Source organism: Brassica napus, chromosome C6 (assembly GCF_020379485.1).
Source record: "Brassica napus cultivar Da-Ae chromosome C6, Da-Ae, whole genome shotgun sequence".
Classification (NCBI taxonomy): domain Eukaryota; kingdom Viridiplantae; phylum Streptophyta; class Magnoliopsida; order Brassicales; family Brassicaceae; genus Brassica; species Brassica napus.
Window position 1 is genome coordinate 27940223 of NC_063449.1, and position 19639 is coordinate 27959861.

The 19639-nt window shown below is 32.5% G+C and overlaps 3 protein-coding genes across 9 annotated transcripts; 1 reads left to right on the forward strand and 2 right to left on the reverse strand.

Moving 5' to 3' along the window:
• Window positions 1–3577: 3577 nt before the first annotated feature.
• Window positions 3578–5088, reverse strand: LOC111211775 (MATH domain and coiled-coil domain-containing protein At3g58410-like). The gene is made up of 4 exons (XM_022713048.2): window positions 4793–5088; window positions 4555–4712; window positions 4154–4350; window positions 3578–4073 (listed from the first exon to the last, which is right to left on the reverse strand). Exons 1-4 carry the CDS (start codon window positions 4897–4899, stop codon window positions 3669–3671), a joined length of 867 nt encoding a protein of 288 aa, XP_022568769.1. The 5' UTR covers window positions 4900–5088; the 3' UTR covers window positions 3578–3668.
• Window positions 5089–8233: 3145 nt separating this feature from the next.
• LOC106418335 (ATP synthase subunit epsilon, mitochondrial) lies at window positions 8234–9405 on the forward strand. Of its 2 annotated transcripts, none has more exons than XM_048761712.1 (2): window positions 8234–8540; window positions 9101–9405. In XM_048761712.1, the coding sequence occupies exons 1-2, from the start codon at window positions 8354–8356 to the stop codon at window positions 9181–9183; spliced, it is 270 nt and encodes an 89-aa protein (XP_048617669.1). In that variant the 5' UTR covers window positions 8234–8353; the 3' UTR covers window positions 9184–9405. The 2 variants fall into 2 exon arrangements, with proteins under 2 accessions (XP_048617669.1, XP_013714474.1); XM_013859020.3 differs by having other exon boundaries at window positions 8243–8540; window positions 9074–9405.
• Window positions 9406–13851: 4446 nt separating this feature from the next.
• Window positions 13852–17015, reverse strand: LOC106418333 (eukaryotic translation initiation factor 4G). 6 transcript variants are annotated; one of them, XM_048760551.1, is made up of 8 exons: window positions 16873–17015; window positions 16620–16810; window positions 16424–16524; window positions 16264–16329; window positions 16126–16166; window positions 16032–16037; window positions 14528–15856; window positions 13852–14459 (listed from the first exon to the last, which is right to left on the reverse strand). In XM_048760551.1, exons 2-8 carry the CDS (start codon window positions 16808–16810, stop codon window positions 14055–14057), a joined length of 2139 nt encoding a protein of 712 aa, XP_048616508.1. In that variant the 5' UTR covers window positions 16873–17015; the 3' UTR covers window positions 13852–14054. The 6 variants fall into 6 exon arrangements, with proteins under 6 accessions (XP_048616508.1, XP_048616507.1, XP_048616506.1 ...); XM_048760550.1 differs by having other exon boundaries at window positions 16264–16335; XM_048760549.1 differs by having other exon boundaries at window positions 16424–16530.
• Window positions 17016–19639: the final 2624 nt, after the last annotated feature.

Below are 19639 nucleotides of genomic sequence, written 5' to 3' on the forward strand. Positions count from 1 at the left end.
ATTTAAAACCGTGTTTGAAAAAGAGCAATTGATTTTTGGAGATAAGAAACAGTTTGCTTCTAATGGGTTTTATTTTGTGCAGAAATAAAGAAACCAAAGGAAGAGACAAAACATGTTTGATGATGATGAGAAGAGGGTCAGAAATGGTGATCGTCCCTTCACCAAAGCCATGAGAAGCAACTGAGATATGCTTGATCGGAACGAGCTTCAGACTTATGCCAGTTAGGAGAAGATGTTGCATAAGGCAATTTTTGCTATTCAGCAACTCAAAAAGAAGGGAAACACCAACACTTCTTCTGCACCAAAACAGCAATGTAATTTATCTTCTCTTTCAAATTCCAATTTGAAAACTAATGTGTTGTCTTTTGATAAAGGCAAAGCTGTGAAAACCACAAGCAAAGCTCAATCTACCAGGTGTTTCAAATGCCATAGGATCGGTCATTATGCTAACAAGTGTCAAAACCAGAAACCATTGGTAACTTTGGAGAGTGACAATGTTGAAACTGAGCCAGACAAGGAAGGATTTTCAGACTTATTGCCAATTTTCGATGACTATGCACATGAGCCGACGGCAGGTAGTTCTTAATTGATTTTTCCGCTTGAAAAGGATTCTAAAAAGGTTTTGAACAAGAATGAATTTTCTGGTCCTTTGAATACTTTTGAAATGGGCGCATATGACCTTGGTCTTGGAAGCTTTGTGTCAATGTAGGATGGGACAGATAAAGAACAAAACCGCGGTCATCAAGCAAACCAAGAAGGACTTTCTTCCATTCAAAAACCGAACCAAACTCAAAGTGAGCAATGTTCTAATTATGATTCTTTTGCTTATAACCCTTTTCCTTTTAATGTTACAGATTTGAGGACAAATCTTTTTGAAGAGGGAGGGAATGATGTGCCGCAGCCCATGGATCAGTACATGGAACCAACTCATTATGGAGATCAGGACGTTCTAAATAATTCAACTGAGGTTCGCCCATCCGACCGTACCAGACAGACCGACCGTGCAGTGTACCGGATCAACCCGCGTACGTCCGGAAAGGAGCTTTGGCTGGAACCACGACCAGACGACCGAACTTACCGTACCAGAGCTCGTCTTTTCCGACCATCTCGACATTCTAAGGACAATAGTCGAGCCAGACTTAAGTTGGGTCATGAAGAACCCAAAGACGGACATGCATTCTCATCTGGCGGACCTTCCGGACAGTCCCGCGTGCGTCCTTCTCCTTACCGCATTGGACACAGCCAGTTCAGATGAACCTGGACAGTAGCCGAAGGGTTATCTTGACTGATCTTCATCAGATTCCGCACCTTTGACTCATTTATCATTTTCTAGTCAATGTTTTCATTTTCTGTGTCTTGTTTTCTCCACAATTCCTTTATTAGTCTTTGACCACAAGTACTATAAATACGTAATATCATTCTATGAATAAAATCAGTCTTTGTTTTTGGAGTTTTTTTCGTTTTCTTCTTTTCTCTGAGAGAGAGAGAGAGAGTTATTTAGCTAGTTCATTGGTGTGAACCGGCTTGTTGATTTGGTGGTCAGCCAATTCATCTTTGTGTGTTGTTTGGTGGTTAGCCAACGCACTACATTCTTTCTTAGGTGGTTAGCCTTAGATCGTGGGTATATCAAGAGTCATTCCGCATCTCTTGACGATCCTTCCAATCCATCTCAGTTCCAGAAGTGTCGTTTGCCTTCTCGGTTCATATCCAACACCCAGCTAAAGTGATCCTTCAATTTAGAGCGTATCATATTGGATCCAAATGTTTAGGACCCGAAAAACCCAGACCTGAAAAGAACCGGCCCAAACCCAATCCAAAGACTCGAGTGCTCATGCCTAGTTGGAGCATTTCTTACTTTATACTCTATTTTAGAATAAAAAATCGGCACTGAGTGTCACTTGTGTGGAGAAGATGTAAGCATTTTAAATGACCTGTGGCGAATACTAACAGCCTTGACGCATCGTTACCTGATAATACTCTGTCATCATCATTATAATTTTGGTAATATGGATGAATATTAAAGGAATCTCGCTAGAGCCAGCTAGCTTGACCATTTATTTTTCACGTTTTAATAAACAAAACATTTTACTTTTGAACTAGCTTGACCATCTGTTTTTCACTAGCGTCTTAGGTACCGGCCTAGAGACTAATGTAATTAGCCTAGTAACTTTTTGAATATTAATCAAGATTGATAAGCATGCGGCTATTCAAGTATCACTCTCTGCTCAATACTTCACAAAAAAAAAATGATATACATCTGGAGTATTCTCATTGCAAAATCTGGTTGTTGAACTCCAAGTGTAAAAGCTGGAAAACCGGACTGACATAAACGATAGAATAAAAGCGATGTTAAGGAAATAAACGAATGTAAAAGACGAATACAAGAACGATAAGAAATCGTATTCGCAAAGAGACATGGAGTCGAGATATGATCTCTTTCCTTAACTCAAAATATTCGCTCCGTTAGTGAGACGGGACTGTACGAATATAGAGTCCCAGGATACAACCATGGCAGACGAATCACGCCTCACTCGTGATCGCCCTATCGAACTATAAACTCTACGAAACACTCTCTAGACTTACGTTGAGGGATCTGGTGATTTTTTGTTGCGTAAAAACTTAAGGAAAAATGAAGGAGGAGACGAGTTTATAAAGAAGAGAAGACGAGCCATTTTCCGTAACTAATGCCGCACGTGCGCACGTTGGCGGAAATCTCGCGAGGATCTCGGAGGCGAGGCGTTACGAAACTTCCTCCGCAAGATCTTTTCTCGTTTAAACTTATCGTCAAGAAGAGAGACAGCGTGTTGGTTTTAAACGAACTACGTGTTGTTTAAAATAAAATGCATGTCGTTTTTCGGGAATTAAATGGCAAAACGTTGAGCTTATTCTTGGTCCAAAAAGAATATTCTTATCGGGCCGGAGGCCCACCCAAGACCCAAGACCCAAGACCCACGACCACGCCGAGCCGAGCCGGCCGGACGGCGGCGGCGCGCGCGCGTGGGGAACTCTCTCTTCCTCTGAGCTGTTTAACCTCTTATGTCATGAAGACATATATATACTCCTCAAAATCAACTCTCCCAACCAATGTGGGATGTTGTTAACTTCATTTCATTAAAGCCAACAAGGCTTTTTGTAAGAACCCATAGGCCCATTTCATTTTCACATTTTGCCATATATTATTTGAGCCATTAGGCTTAATAATTAGGTCCAACACCAAGTGCCTATGAACTCTGCATGATCTCTTGGTAAGATCATTTCCAACCCAACCCTATTTATATCTCTATATTTTCCCCTAAAATAGAGAAATTCTATTATAGAGGTGAAAATGCTCCAATGTATGCTTTTATAATAGAGTTTTTCTATTTATAGGGGAAAATATAGAGATATAATATTTCTGCCTTAAATATAGAGGCAAAAAATAAATTTTCCCTATATTTTCCTCTAAAATAGAGAAACTCTATTATATATGCATACATTGGAGCATTTTCAGCTCTATAATAGAGATCTCTATTTTAGAGGAAAATATAGAAGTGTACATTGGAGATATTCCAAGAGAACAAAGTTGTTAGAAGTCAAAAACGTTGTGGCAATAAATTTTACAACAGAATGTCATAGTTACAAGAAGACCTCTTACTTACTCATATCAGAACACCAAAATGCCTAATAAATCAAACAATATCATCGAAAGACAGAGCAGTTCTTGTAGCTGACAAGTCTGTCTTCTCATCCTCCGCAAGAGCATCCAGCTCTGAACACTGTTGCTTCAGTTTCTGTAGATGTTCTTCAATTTCTTGGAGTCGAGCCAAACAAGACTTCTCTTTCTCCTTTTTGTCTTTTAGTTGGTCTAGCTTCTTCTCCAGCCAATCCACTTTAAACCCTGCATCTTTCAAGTATGTCAAAGCAATGTCTGCTTCCACAAGATCTTCATTAGAGAGCTTCTCAAGCGACTGGCATAACGTCTCCACTAAGCTTAGCAGGAAAGTCATACATGCATTCCTGAGATGTTGGTTTTTTGCGTAAAACTCCTCAGCAATGTCTGGATGTCTTTCAAATATAAGCTTCACAGATTCTACCTGCGAGTGAAAAAACAGATTATACAAAGCGTTTACGTGAAGGTAACAACAACACAAGTCTCCTTAACTTGCATTATTACCTGACAAGACAAAACCTCAAACCCGTTGACATCCGTTGTCTCCTTCATAGGTTCCTCTGGTAACACGATAGCTGGCATAACGTCTAGTTCAGTGATAATGGTGAGGTTATAATCCACCAGATGTCCCCAAAGTTTTGAAAGAGGCAAGAACTCTTCAAAGCCCCAACTGTTATTCTCCGCATCGAAACAGCCTTGCCCTGTTGTCATGTCCAGAAAACAGAACAACAAGTTAAGTTAACAAAAAGATTCAAACTTTTCATAAGTTTACACAGCAAATACAGAGATTCTACAATATAGAGAGAAAAACAGGACACACAACTTAAAATCATATGAGAAGTTATAGGAGCATAGAGCTTAAAATTTGCATATACTTCTTATAAATGAAAAGATAGTATAATCACCTGATGTTTTGTTCGAATTACCAAAACCCTGTTTCACAAGAGTGAGACTAAACTCCACGTCTCTTCTCCATCTTGGTGGCAACGTTCCAGGCGCAAGTTCCAGATACATGGACAAGTAGCCACCATCCGTATCTCTTTTGCGAAAAGCAACAAGACGCCTGTCACAAAAAAAAAATATCAATCGAATTTTGAACTCCAGAAAACGGACGAGAACCTTTGAAAGCGTTTCTTTATTTACCAATCACAGTCGGCGACCTTGAAGGGAAGAGAGTAGTGGCACTCGTCATCTTGCAAACTGAAGCTTTTGAAAACACAAGTGAGTTTCTTCTTCACATGCCCATCCATTAATATGCTGAAGATTTAAAAGAGGAGAAGAGTTAGATGAGAAGAGAATTGAGGAAGAAAGAGATTTAGGGTTTAAATCTAATATTTTGATTTTGATTTTGATTTTGATTTATAATTATAATTTGATAATCTTCTGTAAAGACACTCTCGACTCATAAAGCATAAAGAAAGCGCTGTTTTTTTTTTTTTTGAACAAAAAAAAAAAAAAGAAAGCGCTGTTATTTAAAAAAAATAGCATAAAGAAAGCATCAAACATAAATGGACCCACAAGCGCATAGCACCCAATCAAGCAACCTTCACAGATAGGGTAAGCCCAGACAGGATACTATCATTCGCTTCGTATTTTCCTGAATATCTATTTTTCCGATCTATTTTACTACGAAAAAATGGATATTCAATTTTTCGAATAAATAAAAAAATTTACAAATACTTATGGATATTTTTCCACTTTGCTAAAGTCAAGTAAATCTAAAAAAACTATATAAGTTTGTTTTAAGAAAATATTTTGCCTATATAAAATAAAAAGAAAAGACTAATGAAATTATATCTTTTATAAATTTTGAAAAGAAAAATTTCTTAAGATATCACTAGAAATGTTTTTACATAAATATAACATACAAAGATCAAAAATGACTAAAATATATTTTATTTAAGAGATAAAAAACATTTATATCATCAGAATTAACTAATCTATACTTATAATTTAGATTTGAAAGGCGAGTTTAGAAAGTGGATTTAATATTTTTTTAAAAAAATATATATCTAAAATTTAAGATAACAGTATTAAAAATAATTTTAAAAGGAATTTCGGATTTCAAAATAAAATTTTGAAAAATCATTTTTCTTTAAAAGAAAAGACAAACAAAAAAAGTTTGAGTTGAAAAATGTATTTTTGAAAGTTTTTTACCTCTTTTAGCCACTTTTTTCCTTGTATGCTCTTTTTTTCAAAAAAAAATTATTATAATATTTCGGGAGATTTGCATTTTAAAAAAATTAATTATTTTTTTATAAAACAAAAATTTTAGAAAAAAATCGTTTTTATAAAATCTATATTCCTTTCTTAATTCAATACTTTTAGAAGTAATTTCATTAATACAACTAATAAAATTTTATTTCAAAATAATAAGTATATAAAATTATAATTTAAAATTCAATATTTAATTATAGATATATATCTATTTATATAAAAATCAGAACAGATCATTGGATCGGATATCTGACTTTAAAATTTTAAATATTTATAATTTGTTTTGTTTTTAATGGATATTAATTTTTGATATTTGTTTTGTCCCGAAAACCTACAAATATCGAGTTCTTTCATATTAAATCGAAACAAATAAAAATCGAATCAAAATTAACAGATACAATGTTCAAGTCCATTAAGAGACATCAAAACCCCTGTAAATTGACTCGAAACTAGCAAAATGCACGCAACAATGTTACTTATTTAGTGTTGAAGGGAAGAGAATTATGTTATGAACAAAACTCGAATCAAACTTTTAGGAAAGCTAGAAAGTCAACTGAATGAGGGTTACGAGGCAAATACATATTTAAGTATTTTATTGATTGTGTGAATTGAATAATTTAAAGAGGTAAAATCCATATTTATAACTTTATAAACCCCAAAATTAATATTGTAGGATTTTTTCTAAAACTAAAAGCATTTTTTATAATAGAAAATTTTCTTAAACCTAAAAAATATAATTTTCCTTTTCCAATATTTAAATAAAAAATAATAAAAGAATACTATAGAGATTTAAGTCATTTTAGAGATAATTGAACCGAAATAAACCAAATCATCTCTTATATATTAATTAAAAAATATTATAGTATATGAACTATGTTAGTCATCCTTAGAATGATTTATAGAATTCTTAGAAAAATAAGTTGGTTTATCTAAACATATAATATATTTTTCACTAAATTAAATTAACCATAAAATTAATAAGTAGTCTAAAAACAATTTTCTTTTCTTAAATAAAAGCTATAAAATTATTTAATGTGATTAAAATATATATATGACAGTTAATTATTTGAATAATAAAAATTTGATAACAATTTATATATAATTTATCATTTTAGCTTACTTTTATATTATTAAATAAATTAAACAATGACACTAACCATATAATAAAAATTTAGATTTTTTTCTTATGTGATATATTTTGAATTTTTAAAAACAACAATAATTTGCTAAATTTTCACATTAAATTTTTTATTAACAGTGGATTAAAATTTTTGTTATAACAAAATACAAATGAACATAAACTTTATGAGTATGATCATGTCTTTAATTTAATATATTTTCATAGAAATTTATATAAAATATGTTTCATTGAATTTAAATGTGATTTTAGATATAATGTTACAAAATATTATCAAAATATATTAAAGTGTCCAGAAAAAATATAGATCATTCTATTATGAATATATAACAAACAATATAATATTGTTTATACTATATAAACTGTACACATAGTATGGAGAAGATGATATTGTGTTGTAGGAGCTTGTTGAGGATGATTACCACGACAGATTCGCTTCATCAAGAACATGGGAACAGATACAACCTCGAAGGGATAAGGTTGACTGGCGGAATGTATTATGGTTCTCGCAAGGAGTTCCACAATATGCATTCATCACAGGGACATGATGAGGAGCTGGGGTATAATTCGGGGATGTGGGTTGAGAGCGGGATGAAACAAGAGATCACCTTTTTTCGCTTGTTTGTACTCATTTACAGTCTAGAAAGGATTCGTACACACGCTTAATGTATGAAGGGGTTTTACAAGTTTCTGTCTGCTTTCTATTTTTTTTACACTTGAGCCTATTCTTTCTATAGTCACCAATCAAGCTAAGCAGGAAATTTATAAATGTTGTCCTCAGATGCTGGTTTCTTGCGCGGAATTCTAATTATGTCAGGATGTCTATTAAATATACGGCTCACGAGTCCCAAGGATTTCTAAACAGTATCAAACAAGTTTTTGGAGACCTGATTGCATACTACTTTTTTACTGCAGACCAATTATCTCAAAAACTTGCTTATAATTCAAGAAACTAAAAAAATCTTTTCAAAGACCATCTTCAAAAGAGAAAAATCAAATAGTCATTACAAAACTAACAAGAAAACACAACATTTAATATAAGAACAAATGATACTGCCTCGTGTAATCATGTTCGAGACTAGCTAAGAAAACAGAACTGCAGAGTTGAAAGAAGAAACAGGAACAGAACTGGAAGAAAGCAAGGGTGTGACCATCATTATCGCTGATGTTTAATGGGTTTCTAAACAAAAAAAACTAATTTATTTAAATCAAAACTAATTAAAAACAAAGTTACCGATCCTTAACTTGGGACTTTTGGGACCGATTACTAATAGGGTTTTTATTCCACGTGTCAACTTTCGACTTCTTCTTCTTCTCAATCTCCTCGTCTCGATCGATCAAACTCAGAGATGGCATCGACTGCGGCGGCGGTTCCGTTCTGGAGAGCGGTGGGGATGACGTATATAACGTACTCAAACATCTGCGCGAATCGTGTGAGGAACTGCCTAAAAGAACCCTTCAAAGCTGAATCCATGAGCAGCGAGAAGGTTCACTTCTCCCTCTCCAGATGGGCCGATGGAAAGCCCCATAAACCAGGTATCTTCTTCTTCACTCCCTTTCCTCAGGATCCTTGACCAATGCTCTTTCTTGTTTGATCGAGATCTAGCTTCTTGTTTGTGTGTTTCTGTGTGATTCTCTCTGTTTCAAGATGGTAAAGATTCCTACTTTAATTAGAACCCATCAAAAACTATGATTCTGTTTCTGTTGATGAAGGGATTGTCACTCTTAAATGTCTTTTGAGCTCACATTTGATGATATTTGTTCTGTCTCATTTTACCAAAAAAAATATTTGTTCTGTCTCTGTAGATTGATTACATGTCTGATCCATCCATTGTTTGGTTTTAATATTTGAGATGAATGTTTGTGTGTCTGAAGCCTAAAAAGCTTATTTCTTTGTTCATTGTCTTTTGGACGAATGTGGTTATGTTTAGTATACAAGTCAAGTTACACGGGCAAACACAATTTTCTAAGGATGCTCTATTTGATTAGTTCTTTGTAATTGTCTTGTGATCCTCCTTCTTTCCCCGTCTATTTGACAATATAAGCATATTACATAATTATTCATACAGGCTCCTGGCATGAATTATTCATTACAGCTTTGGAGTTGTACTCTGGGAGCTTGCCACCGAGAAGATCACATGGGAAACTCTCAACGCTATGCAGGTATCATTTCTTATAGATAGAATCATAGAAGGATGAAAAGAAAGCGTCTCCAGTTGCCGACTGATCCTAAAAATCTCAAACTTGGGCAAATTTTATTTATAAAGTACATAATATGTTCTATCAGCTGAGCTCAAAATTGGATCAAACGTGTGTATTTTCAATGTGTAAAATGTGTGTGTGTATTTTAACAGAACAATGTTTAATTTTCCTTTTTTAAGAACCTTTGTTTAAGAAACTACCAATGAAGCATAGAAAGTAGGTGTTTCTTAACTAAAATTTTTAACTTAACATTTATTATTAAAAAGTCATTAAGAAACCCAAATGGGGTTATAGGGTTAATCATGCTCTTATTTAGGGTTGAAAGGAAAAAAGTTTTAAGCAGAACAAATTCAAACCAAACAGAACCAGATTAATTTGAAAAGCCTGATCCCAAAACAAACAAACCACACTTGATCAAGGAAAGGTTCAAGGCTGATCCCAAAACAAACAAACCACACTTGATCAAGATAGAACTAGAACATTGCGTGAACAACAAGAAAATTTCAAGGCTGATCCCAAATCAAACATTACACACACTTGATCGAAACAGAACAAGAACAATTCGGGAACAACAAGGAATGTTGAAGGCTGATCCCTAAACGAACACTTCCCAGATCAAAATAAAACAAGAACAATGTGCGAACAACATGGAAAGTTCAAGGCTGGTCCTAAAACAAACACAACACGCACTTGATTCAAAATAGAAAAATAACAATGCGTGAACAACATGGAATGTTCAAGGCTGATCCTAAACGAGCACTACAAAAAATGAAATAAAACGAGAACAATGCGTGAACAACAAGAAAATTTCAAGGCTGATCCCTAAACAAACATTGAAGTAACTTGTGTTTTATTTTTATTAGTTGTTTTTTACGAACTCTCTTAGCTTTGAGAAGTGGCTTTAATTGGCATCAAAACAACTTGTGTTTTAAGGTACCAAAGGAGTGATTAGGTTCACTCCTAACGTGATATAAGAAACCCAGATAGATAGATTCCAAACTAAAAATCGTACTGTGGATAAACGCAGTGCTGTGTCTAGGTGTTTGGGGGCCTAAGCCTAGAGTAAATATATATAGAAATTTTATATGAAATATTTTTAGTCATCGATATGCAAAATAGATGTGTTTTAGTTTGCTTTGGATCTCTAATGGTATATCCATTTTCTATATTTATTTTGCTAATTCTCATTGTTTAGAATTATTTTCCTTGAAAGATTAATAATAAAATCCAGCGTAAAAAAAAGTTACAGTAAAAACGTTTCCATAATTAAGAATAAATATCTATTACATAAAACTTTACAAACAATTATGTATTTAATATTTATAATTCATATGAAAAATTGAACATATTATTTCTTATAAGAATACACACTACATAGTTTATTAAACCAAAAATACAAGATTTGAAATTATTTATGAAGATTTTATAATTATTTAATTAAATATGTGCTTATTTAGATATGTTAAATGGTAAGCTTATAAATGTATAACTACAATGGTAAAAATAAAATCATACCAGCTAAAAGAAGTTATAATTCAAAGTCTAAAAATTAAATAAAGAAAATAATAGTTTTACGAAGATAGACGATAAATTAAATCTAAAAGTCTAAAATAATATGAAATAAATCTAAATAGCATAAATAAATTATTGTTTAGTCCTAAACTAAGAGAAGTCTATATATATACAATATAACCAATTGAAAGAGCGATTAAAATGGGGCCCCTAAAATGTGTTATACAATTGGGGTTTAAGGCAGTTGTCTTTATCATAAGAAGGTAAGCACACCTCTGGATAAACGCAGACGTAGAAGATGACAAAGAAGATAGGAAGGATCAACTTGAAAGACTGGGTTTAAATGCAGAGCTCTTGTATGAACTTGAGCGATATAATAGATTGAAGAAAATAGTTTATTGATCGTAAGTTTAGAGATTGCGGCAAGGCTACATTCCCCCGATTTCCATAAAACCGATTAGACAATGTAAGCACAATTACTTACTTGGCTCATAAATTACTAGTATTAACCAATTTCAATATCAAGTCTTTATTTCAATTTTTACGAATACAAACAAATATCAAATATTAAAATAAAACAATTATTTGGCGTCGTTAGTTGTAACCTATTATTTATTATATTTTCTTACTTTTGAATAAAAAATTATCTAAAATGCAATTCTTTCAAATAGCATCTTTTAAAAAAAATTTTATTAAAAGAACTAGAAAAATTAGCGAAAGATATTTCATTAAAAAGGTAAAAGACTCTTTTACGTATTTCTTTATGAATAATAAATATAAAAAAATTTAAAAATAATTTTATTGTAGTTTCAGACTATATGTTTTCAAATTCAAACTTCTTATTAAAAAAATTTGAAACTTATTTAATTTTACAAAAAAAAATTCAAATTTTATTTTTAAAACTATTTTTAATTTTTATTTTGAAAATTTTAATATTTATTTTGAAAAGTTTTAAACCCCACCCCAAATTTTCACTTCTCTTATGAAATCTATTTTGACAATTTTCTTTGTTGTGTATTTTTTTGGTGAAAAGAAACTAAAAAAGAAACATTCTAGTGAATTTCTCTACTCTAGACGATGGTAGAATAGTTCTTTATACAATAAATGAATTAAACAAAGCTGGTTTATTTATAGAAATTTTTTTTAGGTTTTTCTTTTATGAATGGATGTGGATGAAAATCTTTTTAAAAAATATTTTTTCTCTCTTTAAATTATTATAGGTTGACCTAAAACATATGAGAATTTATTTGTTATATAAAATTAAGATTTTTCGAATTTATGTGCAAAGTTTAAGTAGTTTTTTTTTTAATTCAAAATTTTATTAAATCTTTTATAATGAAACACATCGTGGATTACAAAAGCTGGCTGGAAATAGTAATATCTCCGGAATCAATAGTCCAAAAAAGAGAGACGATAATAATAAGGTAGGATAATACGAGAAATGGGCATTAGAGAGCCACATGTACTAAAGCTGAAACTGATGGACTGATCATAACACGCAGACATTTATCAGGAACATGAGACCGAAGATAACCAAAGAACCAATGACATAGGCAACCCAACCCTGAAGGGTACACCAAGCCAAAACAGGCCCAACATCGGTAAAAGCACGTGCGAGGATAAACTTACAACCAGAGACTGTTGCAAACCGGAACCAAGGCAGAATCAAGTCAAAACCAAACACCTGGGCTCAAGGATCCATGAACTTGAAATGTTAAAAGGAAAAACAGCAGCGAAGATTTACAGGTCTTACACGCAGACACTCGTTAAGCAGAATAGCGATCTACAGAACTAAAATTGGTCACCTCCTCACAAGAAAAGACCTGCAAATCAAACCCATTGCTTCGTTTTGAAACACTCACCCAATCCATAGTGGATAAAGAAGAGGTCTAGAAGATACCTCCACAGCAAGTATACCTCACACCGACGAATCCAAAAAAAGTTAGAACAAGGCGAAAACAAATTGACCATAACAACAAGCGCCGGAAAAAAACAGAAGCACCACAACCCATATCTAAAGCAGCCCTCGACTTGACAACAACTGATGAAACCCCACACTACATAAAGGAGGGTCAGCGACAAAAGAATCGCGAAAGAACCATAACAAGAGGTTTGAGATGAGTCACACCAACGAGAAAGAGACCCTCATCCAAAAACACCATAAACCATATAAAACCTAGATCAAAATTAAAGAGAAAAAAGAGATCTTCTCTCACATACGTCTAGGCCTGGGATTTATTATCCGAGATCCGGATTCGATCCGAGATCCGCTCCGGATCCGCTCCGAAAATAGGATATCTGGGGTGCCCGGATCCGAATCCGGATAGTAAAATCTTGGATCCATCCAAACCGGATCCGGATATCTTAATTGTTAGGTCCGGATATCTGGATCCGGATCCGTACTTTTAAAACACATTAACTTTTTAAATTTCATTAATATTTATATTTTATATAATAATATTTATACAGAAATTAATTTTGTAATATTATATTATAGTTTTTACAATATTATAGACATATATATATATATATATATATATATATATATATATTTATAAATCTTGTATAAATATTTCATTTATGTATTATTTTTAAAATTTTAGTTTTCAAAAAAAATATTTTTTAATTATTTTTGCGGATCTGGATATCCGCGGATAATAGAATATAGAGACGGATATCCGAAATCCGGATATCCGGAAACCACAAATCCGGATCCGGATATTAAATCCACGGATCCGACGGATCCGGATCCGGATCCGGATACCCTAAATTTCCCGGATATCCGGATCCGTCCCAGCCTTACATACGACAATGAGGAGCATGGCCAACCACAGAGAGAAATCGTCGACTATGGAATTTTCTTTTTCTTTTCTCTCTTGTGTGGCCGGCTTCTGTAATGATTGAACAAGTTTACTTCAAAACTTTCTTTTTTCTTTTAAGAAAAGTTTAAGTAGTTAAATAAACGAATAACTTTTAAATAATTATCAAGAAATTTATAAGTAGTTTACAATTAACAAATAGTAAACACAACAAGTAATCAGCAAATATGTTATTTTTTAATAAATAGTTAAAATTACAACTATTTGTTTTTATATAAATCCAAATTTCCATAACTAAAACAAGTCGGACCAAATAAATATAAGAAATGGCAATTACTTGTCTTACGCACAGAGTCGTTGCTTGTCTGAATGACAAAAATAAAATGAAAATATGATACGAAACTGCACCTAGTGCAAAAAGAGACATGCTCAATGACACGATGGTAACTTAGAGCCTTAGATACTAAAAACCCATATGTGTAAGAGCTCAAGTGCTCAACTTAAGCTGCCCAAGTCATCAAACAACATCGTAGAATGACAGAGGAGTTATAGTGGCTGACGACTCGGCCTTCTGCTCCTCAGCTAGAGCCTCAAGCTCAGCACACTTTTGCTTCAGCTTCAGTAACTTCTCCTCTGTTACTTGGAGTATGGCTAAACCAGACACCTCTTTCTCCTTCATTTCTTTTACTTGGTCCAGCTTCTTCTCCAACCAATCCACACTAAACCCTGAATCTTTCACATAAGTCAGTGCAATCTCTGCTCCGATAAGATCCTCATTGGAGAGATCTTCAAGTGGTTGACACAGTGTCTCGATTAAGCTGAGAAGGGAATTCATGCAAGAATTTCTCAGAAGTTGGTTCTTTGCACGAAACCTTACTGCAATGTCTGGATGTCTCTCAAACAGTCGCCTCACAGATTCTACCTGCAAGTGGAGACAAAAAGAAAAATGAAAATGTCTTGTAAACAAGAATATGTATACAGAGAGCTTACTTGTGAAGGCAAAACATTAAACCCATTGACATCCATGCTTTCATTTATCGTTGAAGTTTCCTTGAGAAAGACGCAAGAATCTTTATTTCCGACAGTATCCGGAATTGGCCCTTCAAGTTTCACACTCTCTTGCCATTTGTTCTTTCTCAGATCGATGACATTAACTAACATGAACCTGGCCCAAGAAGACAATTCTTGTTTGCATGACAGCATTTTCATTCTCTCAAAATATGCATCCATAGGGACCTTAGCTTTGTCATGATCGATCATAACTCCTATCGTACACATTAGCTTACACAGAGCTTCTATGTTCTCTTCATGTGGATCCTCCTGATCATACCCGAGCAACTTTTGGATGCATGCGTGCATGATTCTCTCAGTCAACATCTTTTTCTTGTATAACTCACCAATAAGTCTAATATTACATAGCATTCTCCTCCGAACATTGAGTCTCTTCTCTTCTCTTTCCTGCTCAGTTTGTCCTTCTTCACCAACTCTACCAACTCTACTGGCCTCCTCCTCTTCTCTCTCTCCTCTCTCTCCTCTCTCAAACTCCTTTTGACATTTATTGAGAAACAATCTTTTGAAGCTAATCTTTTCACCATTCCACTTGAAGTCAGGTAACGCCCCAGACAGATGAAAACACAAATCTGCATACATCTCACAGAAGGTAGGCTCCATCAAGGCTTTGTCAAATATCTGTGAAACTACACCAATAAGCGTAACAGCGTTGTCGATGTTGACACTTTTAACTTGCTCCAACAGTTTCTCAAAGTTTTGCGGGGTCAACTTGTTCAATATGCCCTTAAATTTCCATTGTTTTGCTTGTTCTACAACTGCACCTACTTGGTATTTTCTCTCGGCTTTGTGCAGCACCTGCACAGGAGTATGGGGAGAAGAAAAAGGTCCTTTTTGTTGGCCCAACTGAGGATGAATCTGAGCCCCCATAGGAGTTGCAAAACCATGTCCCTGAGCCTGATGCATCGGATGTGATGGTGGTAGGTCCTGGAAAAACACCTGCTGCTGGATTTGAAGTGTATTTCCCGTAGATAATGTCATCTGAAACGAGGCTGGAGCCACATTGGGAGGCTGCATGTGCATATTGGGGCCACCGAAATGCATAGGGTGAGGAACCTGAGGATCCTGATCAGGTGTCTGCAACGAAGGAATGCGGATATTTGTAACTGGTGACTTCTGCATATGACTTGGAAGGGATATATGTTGGACTTGGACATCTGTTTTTTCACTTGATGGACTGTTCCCCTCTTTCTTCAGCTGATTATCTGCAGCCTTATTCAGTAAATCCTGTTTAGGTCCCCAAACTGTCACCTGCATACAATGTGTATATTTAAGAGAGGAATTCAATAAAATAGTGGAATAGAGTCACCAAATTAGTTGAGATTAAAAAAAAACAGTGCATCAAGCTACTCAAACAAAAATACAAAGTGTGGAACTGTGCACGTTTCTGCTCATCCATATAGGAAGGTGCTAAGCTAGTTCGTACATGAATCTAGAAAACCAATAGGGCATATGATTTAGGTTATGTAGATGGGATAAATCAAACCAAAAAAACGTAAGGAAGGAACAGAGCAAAATACCTTCATTAAGTCAGGACCAAGTGAAAAAGGATCTCCAGGAGCTGAAAACATTATTAAAAAACATACATTTATAGATGTACAGAAGAATCTAGTCACGCACTAACACACCCCAGAAAAAAAAAAAAATAGTCATCCTACCTTTAGCTGTGTTCAAGGTGGTAGACTGCGAAGTAGGAGCCTTTGGAATAGCTCCACCGGACGCTCCTGCAACTATAAGTATATAACAAAAAAAAAAAAAGGTGGAGCTAACCAAAAGGAGCAATGTTGAAAAACACCTTTCCGTGATCAAAGATCATACCTTGAGAACGAGACTGTACATTGGGACCATTGTGATTGTCCGGAACTGAATGATTCACCCTAGGCTGATGCCATCCTTGAGCATTGTTAGGCTTCTCAAGACTGCCACTAGAAAAAAAATACCCAAAAAGGTTGAAACATTCTCGAGCCTCTCTAGTTGTAAAGAAAATGAAAAAGTCAACGAATTGATCGAATACCTGCGTTTAGAGGATGAGCAAGGATCAACGTTGGTGGAAGAGTCGGTCACAGCTCCGGTGCCGGCTCCCCTACCGTAACCGGCGGGGGAAGATCGGTGTGGTTGTTGCTGCTGCTGATGGTAGCCGGTGGATCGCCTAGTTCTCCGGTATTGAATATCGCTTCTGTCGGATGTTGACTGATTGTAGGACATCTGAGACCAAGTAACACGTTAAGACCGAGAACTCGAGTGATTAGTAGAGAAGAAAAGGTCACCTTAGAGAGCTGAAATCTGATAAGCTAACAGTTCCCTCGCATTCATTCTTGAGAAGGTAAAGTCACTCGAGCATAATTAAAGGAAGAAGAAGAGTTCAGAGGGTCCCTTTCTACTTTTAATTTCGAAACTTTTTTAAAGCAAAAATGTAAATTACATATATATCCTCAACCCTGATATACCAAACTATATAAAAACATACTACTACATGTAATCTTTTATAAAATATTTGTTAAATAATTTTTTTTGAAAAAAACTGTTTTTTAATAATATGTATTTTTAAAGATTTTATCAAACTAAAATTGTAAAAGCATTTAATTTTATCAATTTAAATATGATACATACTAAATGACTCATCCGCACCAATGCGCGGAAATGAATATAAAAAAAAACTAAAAAATATTTTAGGTAATATTTTATTAATTTTAATTGTATTTGTTTGTGTATTTTTATGTTATTTTAATTAATTTAATTTATAAGTTTTTTATTTGCGGTGTTTTAATTTTTTTCTGCAATAAATTTAACTTAGCCATGATACTTATTTCTAAATTCGAAGATCCTCAGTGTAAAAGTTAGTCTTAAATATGTTAACTATTTTCAATTCACCTTTTACGAGGTGTTTCTCGAACTTCATAATTAACAAAGTCATTGTCTTTAGTTATTGCATGAAAAATATTCTTTTTCTTCAATTTTGATTTTAATAATTGTAGGATTAGCAGAAGTTGAAAATGTGAGTTTTAAAATGATCTTATCATTAATAAAAACCATCTCAACAGAAACATCTTCTTTAAGATATTTTTTCTAAAACCTCATGATGCTTATTTATTTTGATCGTGCATATCTGTAAAGAATAACGAATTTTTTTTATGGAACCCATGGGAGTTGTTTTCCTACAAACGAAATACATAATTTTTGAAAATTTTCTGTGAACAATTAATGATTGAATGATAGTTTATATTTATGTTGATTGTTAAATTGTTTAGATTTATGAAATCAGTTGTTTATTTATATAGATTTTGGATGCATTCAAATAATATTAGGAGTAAGGATTTATAGTGTAAAAATAAAAGAAAACTCCATAAAATTGTGCAGATGTTTTTTTGTAAAAATAAAAAAATTGTATAACTACAAAAAGGTATAAACACATAGTTTCCTTTTTATTAAGAAAAGATATATTTAAGATATATTTTATTTTTAATATCCCAAGATACTTTTTAAAATATAAGGAAAAAGTTTATATAACTTGAATTTGTATACAAGGAAAATTTGTTTTTATTAGTCACATGTGTCAAATATATTAAAATATTGTATTTGAATAGTAAAAATATTACATTTTTATACAAAATTCCTTTTTCACAATTTTATTAATAAAAACGAAAAAAAACAAAAAAATGTATAAATATTGTCTTTTATATGAAATTCCTTTTTGATAACAATTTAGTTATAAAAGCAAAGTATCAAATAGAAAGAAAAAAATAATATTAATAATGGTAATTATAATAATAAACTCAATTTATTAAAGGTATCAACGTAATAAACCATCGTAAAATTTAACGTGAGCGCGCCACGTAAGAAAGTGACTCCTCAAATAATATTATAGAGATTTCCTATAATTATGATATTTTTAAAATATTTTATACACTATAATATCTTTTAATTTGAAAATATATTAAATGAAACTTTATACTCATTTGATTTTATGATTATTTGTATTTTGATATAACAAAAGAAAATTAAACTGTTGATCAAAACAATTTCAATGTGAGAGTTTTAACAGTTTAGTAATTTATAGTCGTTTTTTTTATTTTAAATTTAACATATCATAATGTAATTGTTAAATTTGTTTTAATAATATAAAATTAAATAAAAATGATAGAATATATATAATTTGTTAACAAATCTTTACTATTCAAAATTATTAATTTTCATATATATATATTAATCATATTAGGTAATTTTGTATCTTTTATTTACGAATAAAAGAATAATAACTTTTTTGTAGACTACTAATTAATTTAATGGTTATTTAGCAAAAACTATATTATATGTTTAGATGGACGAACTAAATTCTCTAAAGATTTTAAGAGTCATTATAGTAATATATTACACGCATTAGGTTAAGATCGGCGCCTTGCGCGGGATCAACATTATATATGTAAATTATTTTATGTATTAAATATTTTTACATATTATGAAATAATAAATATATATTAAATAATTAAAAGTCAGTAACTACTAAATATATAATTAAATTGGTGCGAACATATAAATAAATTTTATTAATCAAAAAAATATTTTTTTTTTATATTTGATAGGATATGTAATTAAATTTAAATGATACTAACATAGATAATATATTTTAGTATATTTTTAATATCAATGTCTATTAAATAATGATTTCTACTCATATAGTTTTTTTGATCATTTGTATCTTTTATAGAAAAAAATTTAAATTACTGATAACAAAATTTTCAATGTGGGATTAATAGTTTTAGTAATTTATAATTTTAAGAAAATAAGTTGTCAATGATCGTTCAAAACTTTTATCAAAAAAATTGGTCAAAGTAAATTTTGAAACTAATATATTGTATTTTATGTGGTTTATAGTTTAATTTAAAACGATATATATATTAATCTTTATAACTAATTAAATTAGACTTTTTACTTATATAGTTTTTGTAATCATTTGTATTTTGTCATAACAAAAATTTTAAACCATGGATCATAAAATTTGAATGTGAGACTTTTAACAGTTTTACTAATTTATAG

What these genes read in the sequence shown, in the direction of transcription:
- LOC111211775 (XM_022713048.2), bottom strand. Translation starts at nt 4,899, where the DNA reads ATGGATGGGCATGTGAAGAAGAAACTCACTTGTGTTTTCAAAAGCTTC. An exon ending in TAATTCGAACAAAACATCAG is followed by an intron (nt 4,351 to 4,554) that starts GTGATTATACTA and finishes ACATGACAACAG; the next exon opens with GGCAAGGCTGTTTCGATGCG. An exon ending in TTGAGGTTTTGTCTTGTCAG is followed by an intron (nt 4,074 to 4,153) that starts GTAATAATGCAA and finishes TTTCACTCGCAG; the next exon opens with GTAGAATCTGTGAAGCTTAT.
- LOC106418335 (XM_013859020.3), top strand. Translation starts at nt 8,354, where the DNA reads ATGGCATCGACTGCGGCGGCGGTTCCGTTCTGGAGAGCGGTGGGGATG. An exon ending in TGGAAAGCCCCATAAACCAG is followed by an intron (nt 8,541 to 9,073) that starts GTATCTTCTTCT and finishes TTATTCATACAG; the next exon opens with GCTCCTGGCATGAATTATTC.
- LOC106418333 (XM_048760548.1), bottom strand. Translation starts at nt 16,810, where the DNA reads ATGTCCTACAATCAGTCAACATCCGACAGAAGCGATATTCAATACCGG. An exon ending in TGTACAGTCTCGTTCTCAAG is followed by an intron (nt 16,336 to 16,423) that starts GTATGATCTTTG and finishes ATATACTTATAG; the next exon opens with TTGCAGGAGCGTCCGGTGGA. An exon ending in CACCTTGAACACAGCTAAAG is followed by an intron (nt 16,167 to 16,263) that starts GTAGGATGACTA and finishes TAATGTTTTCAG; the next exon opens with CTCCTGGAGATCCTTTTTCA.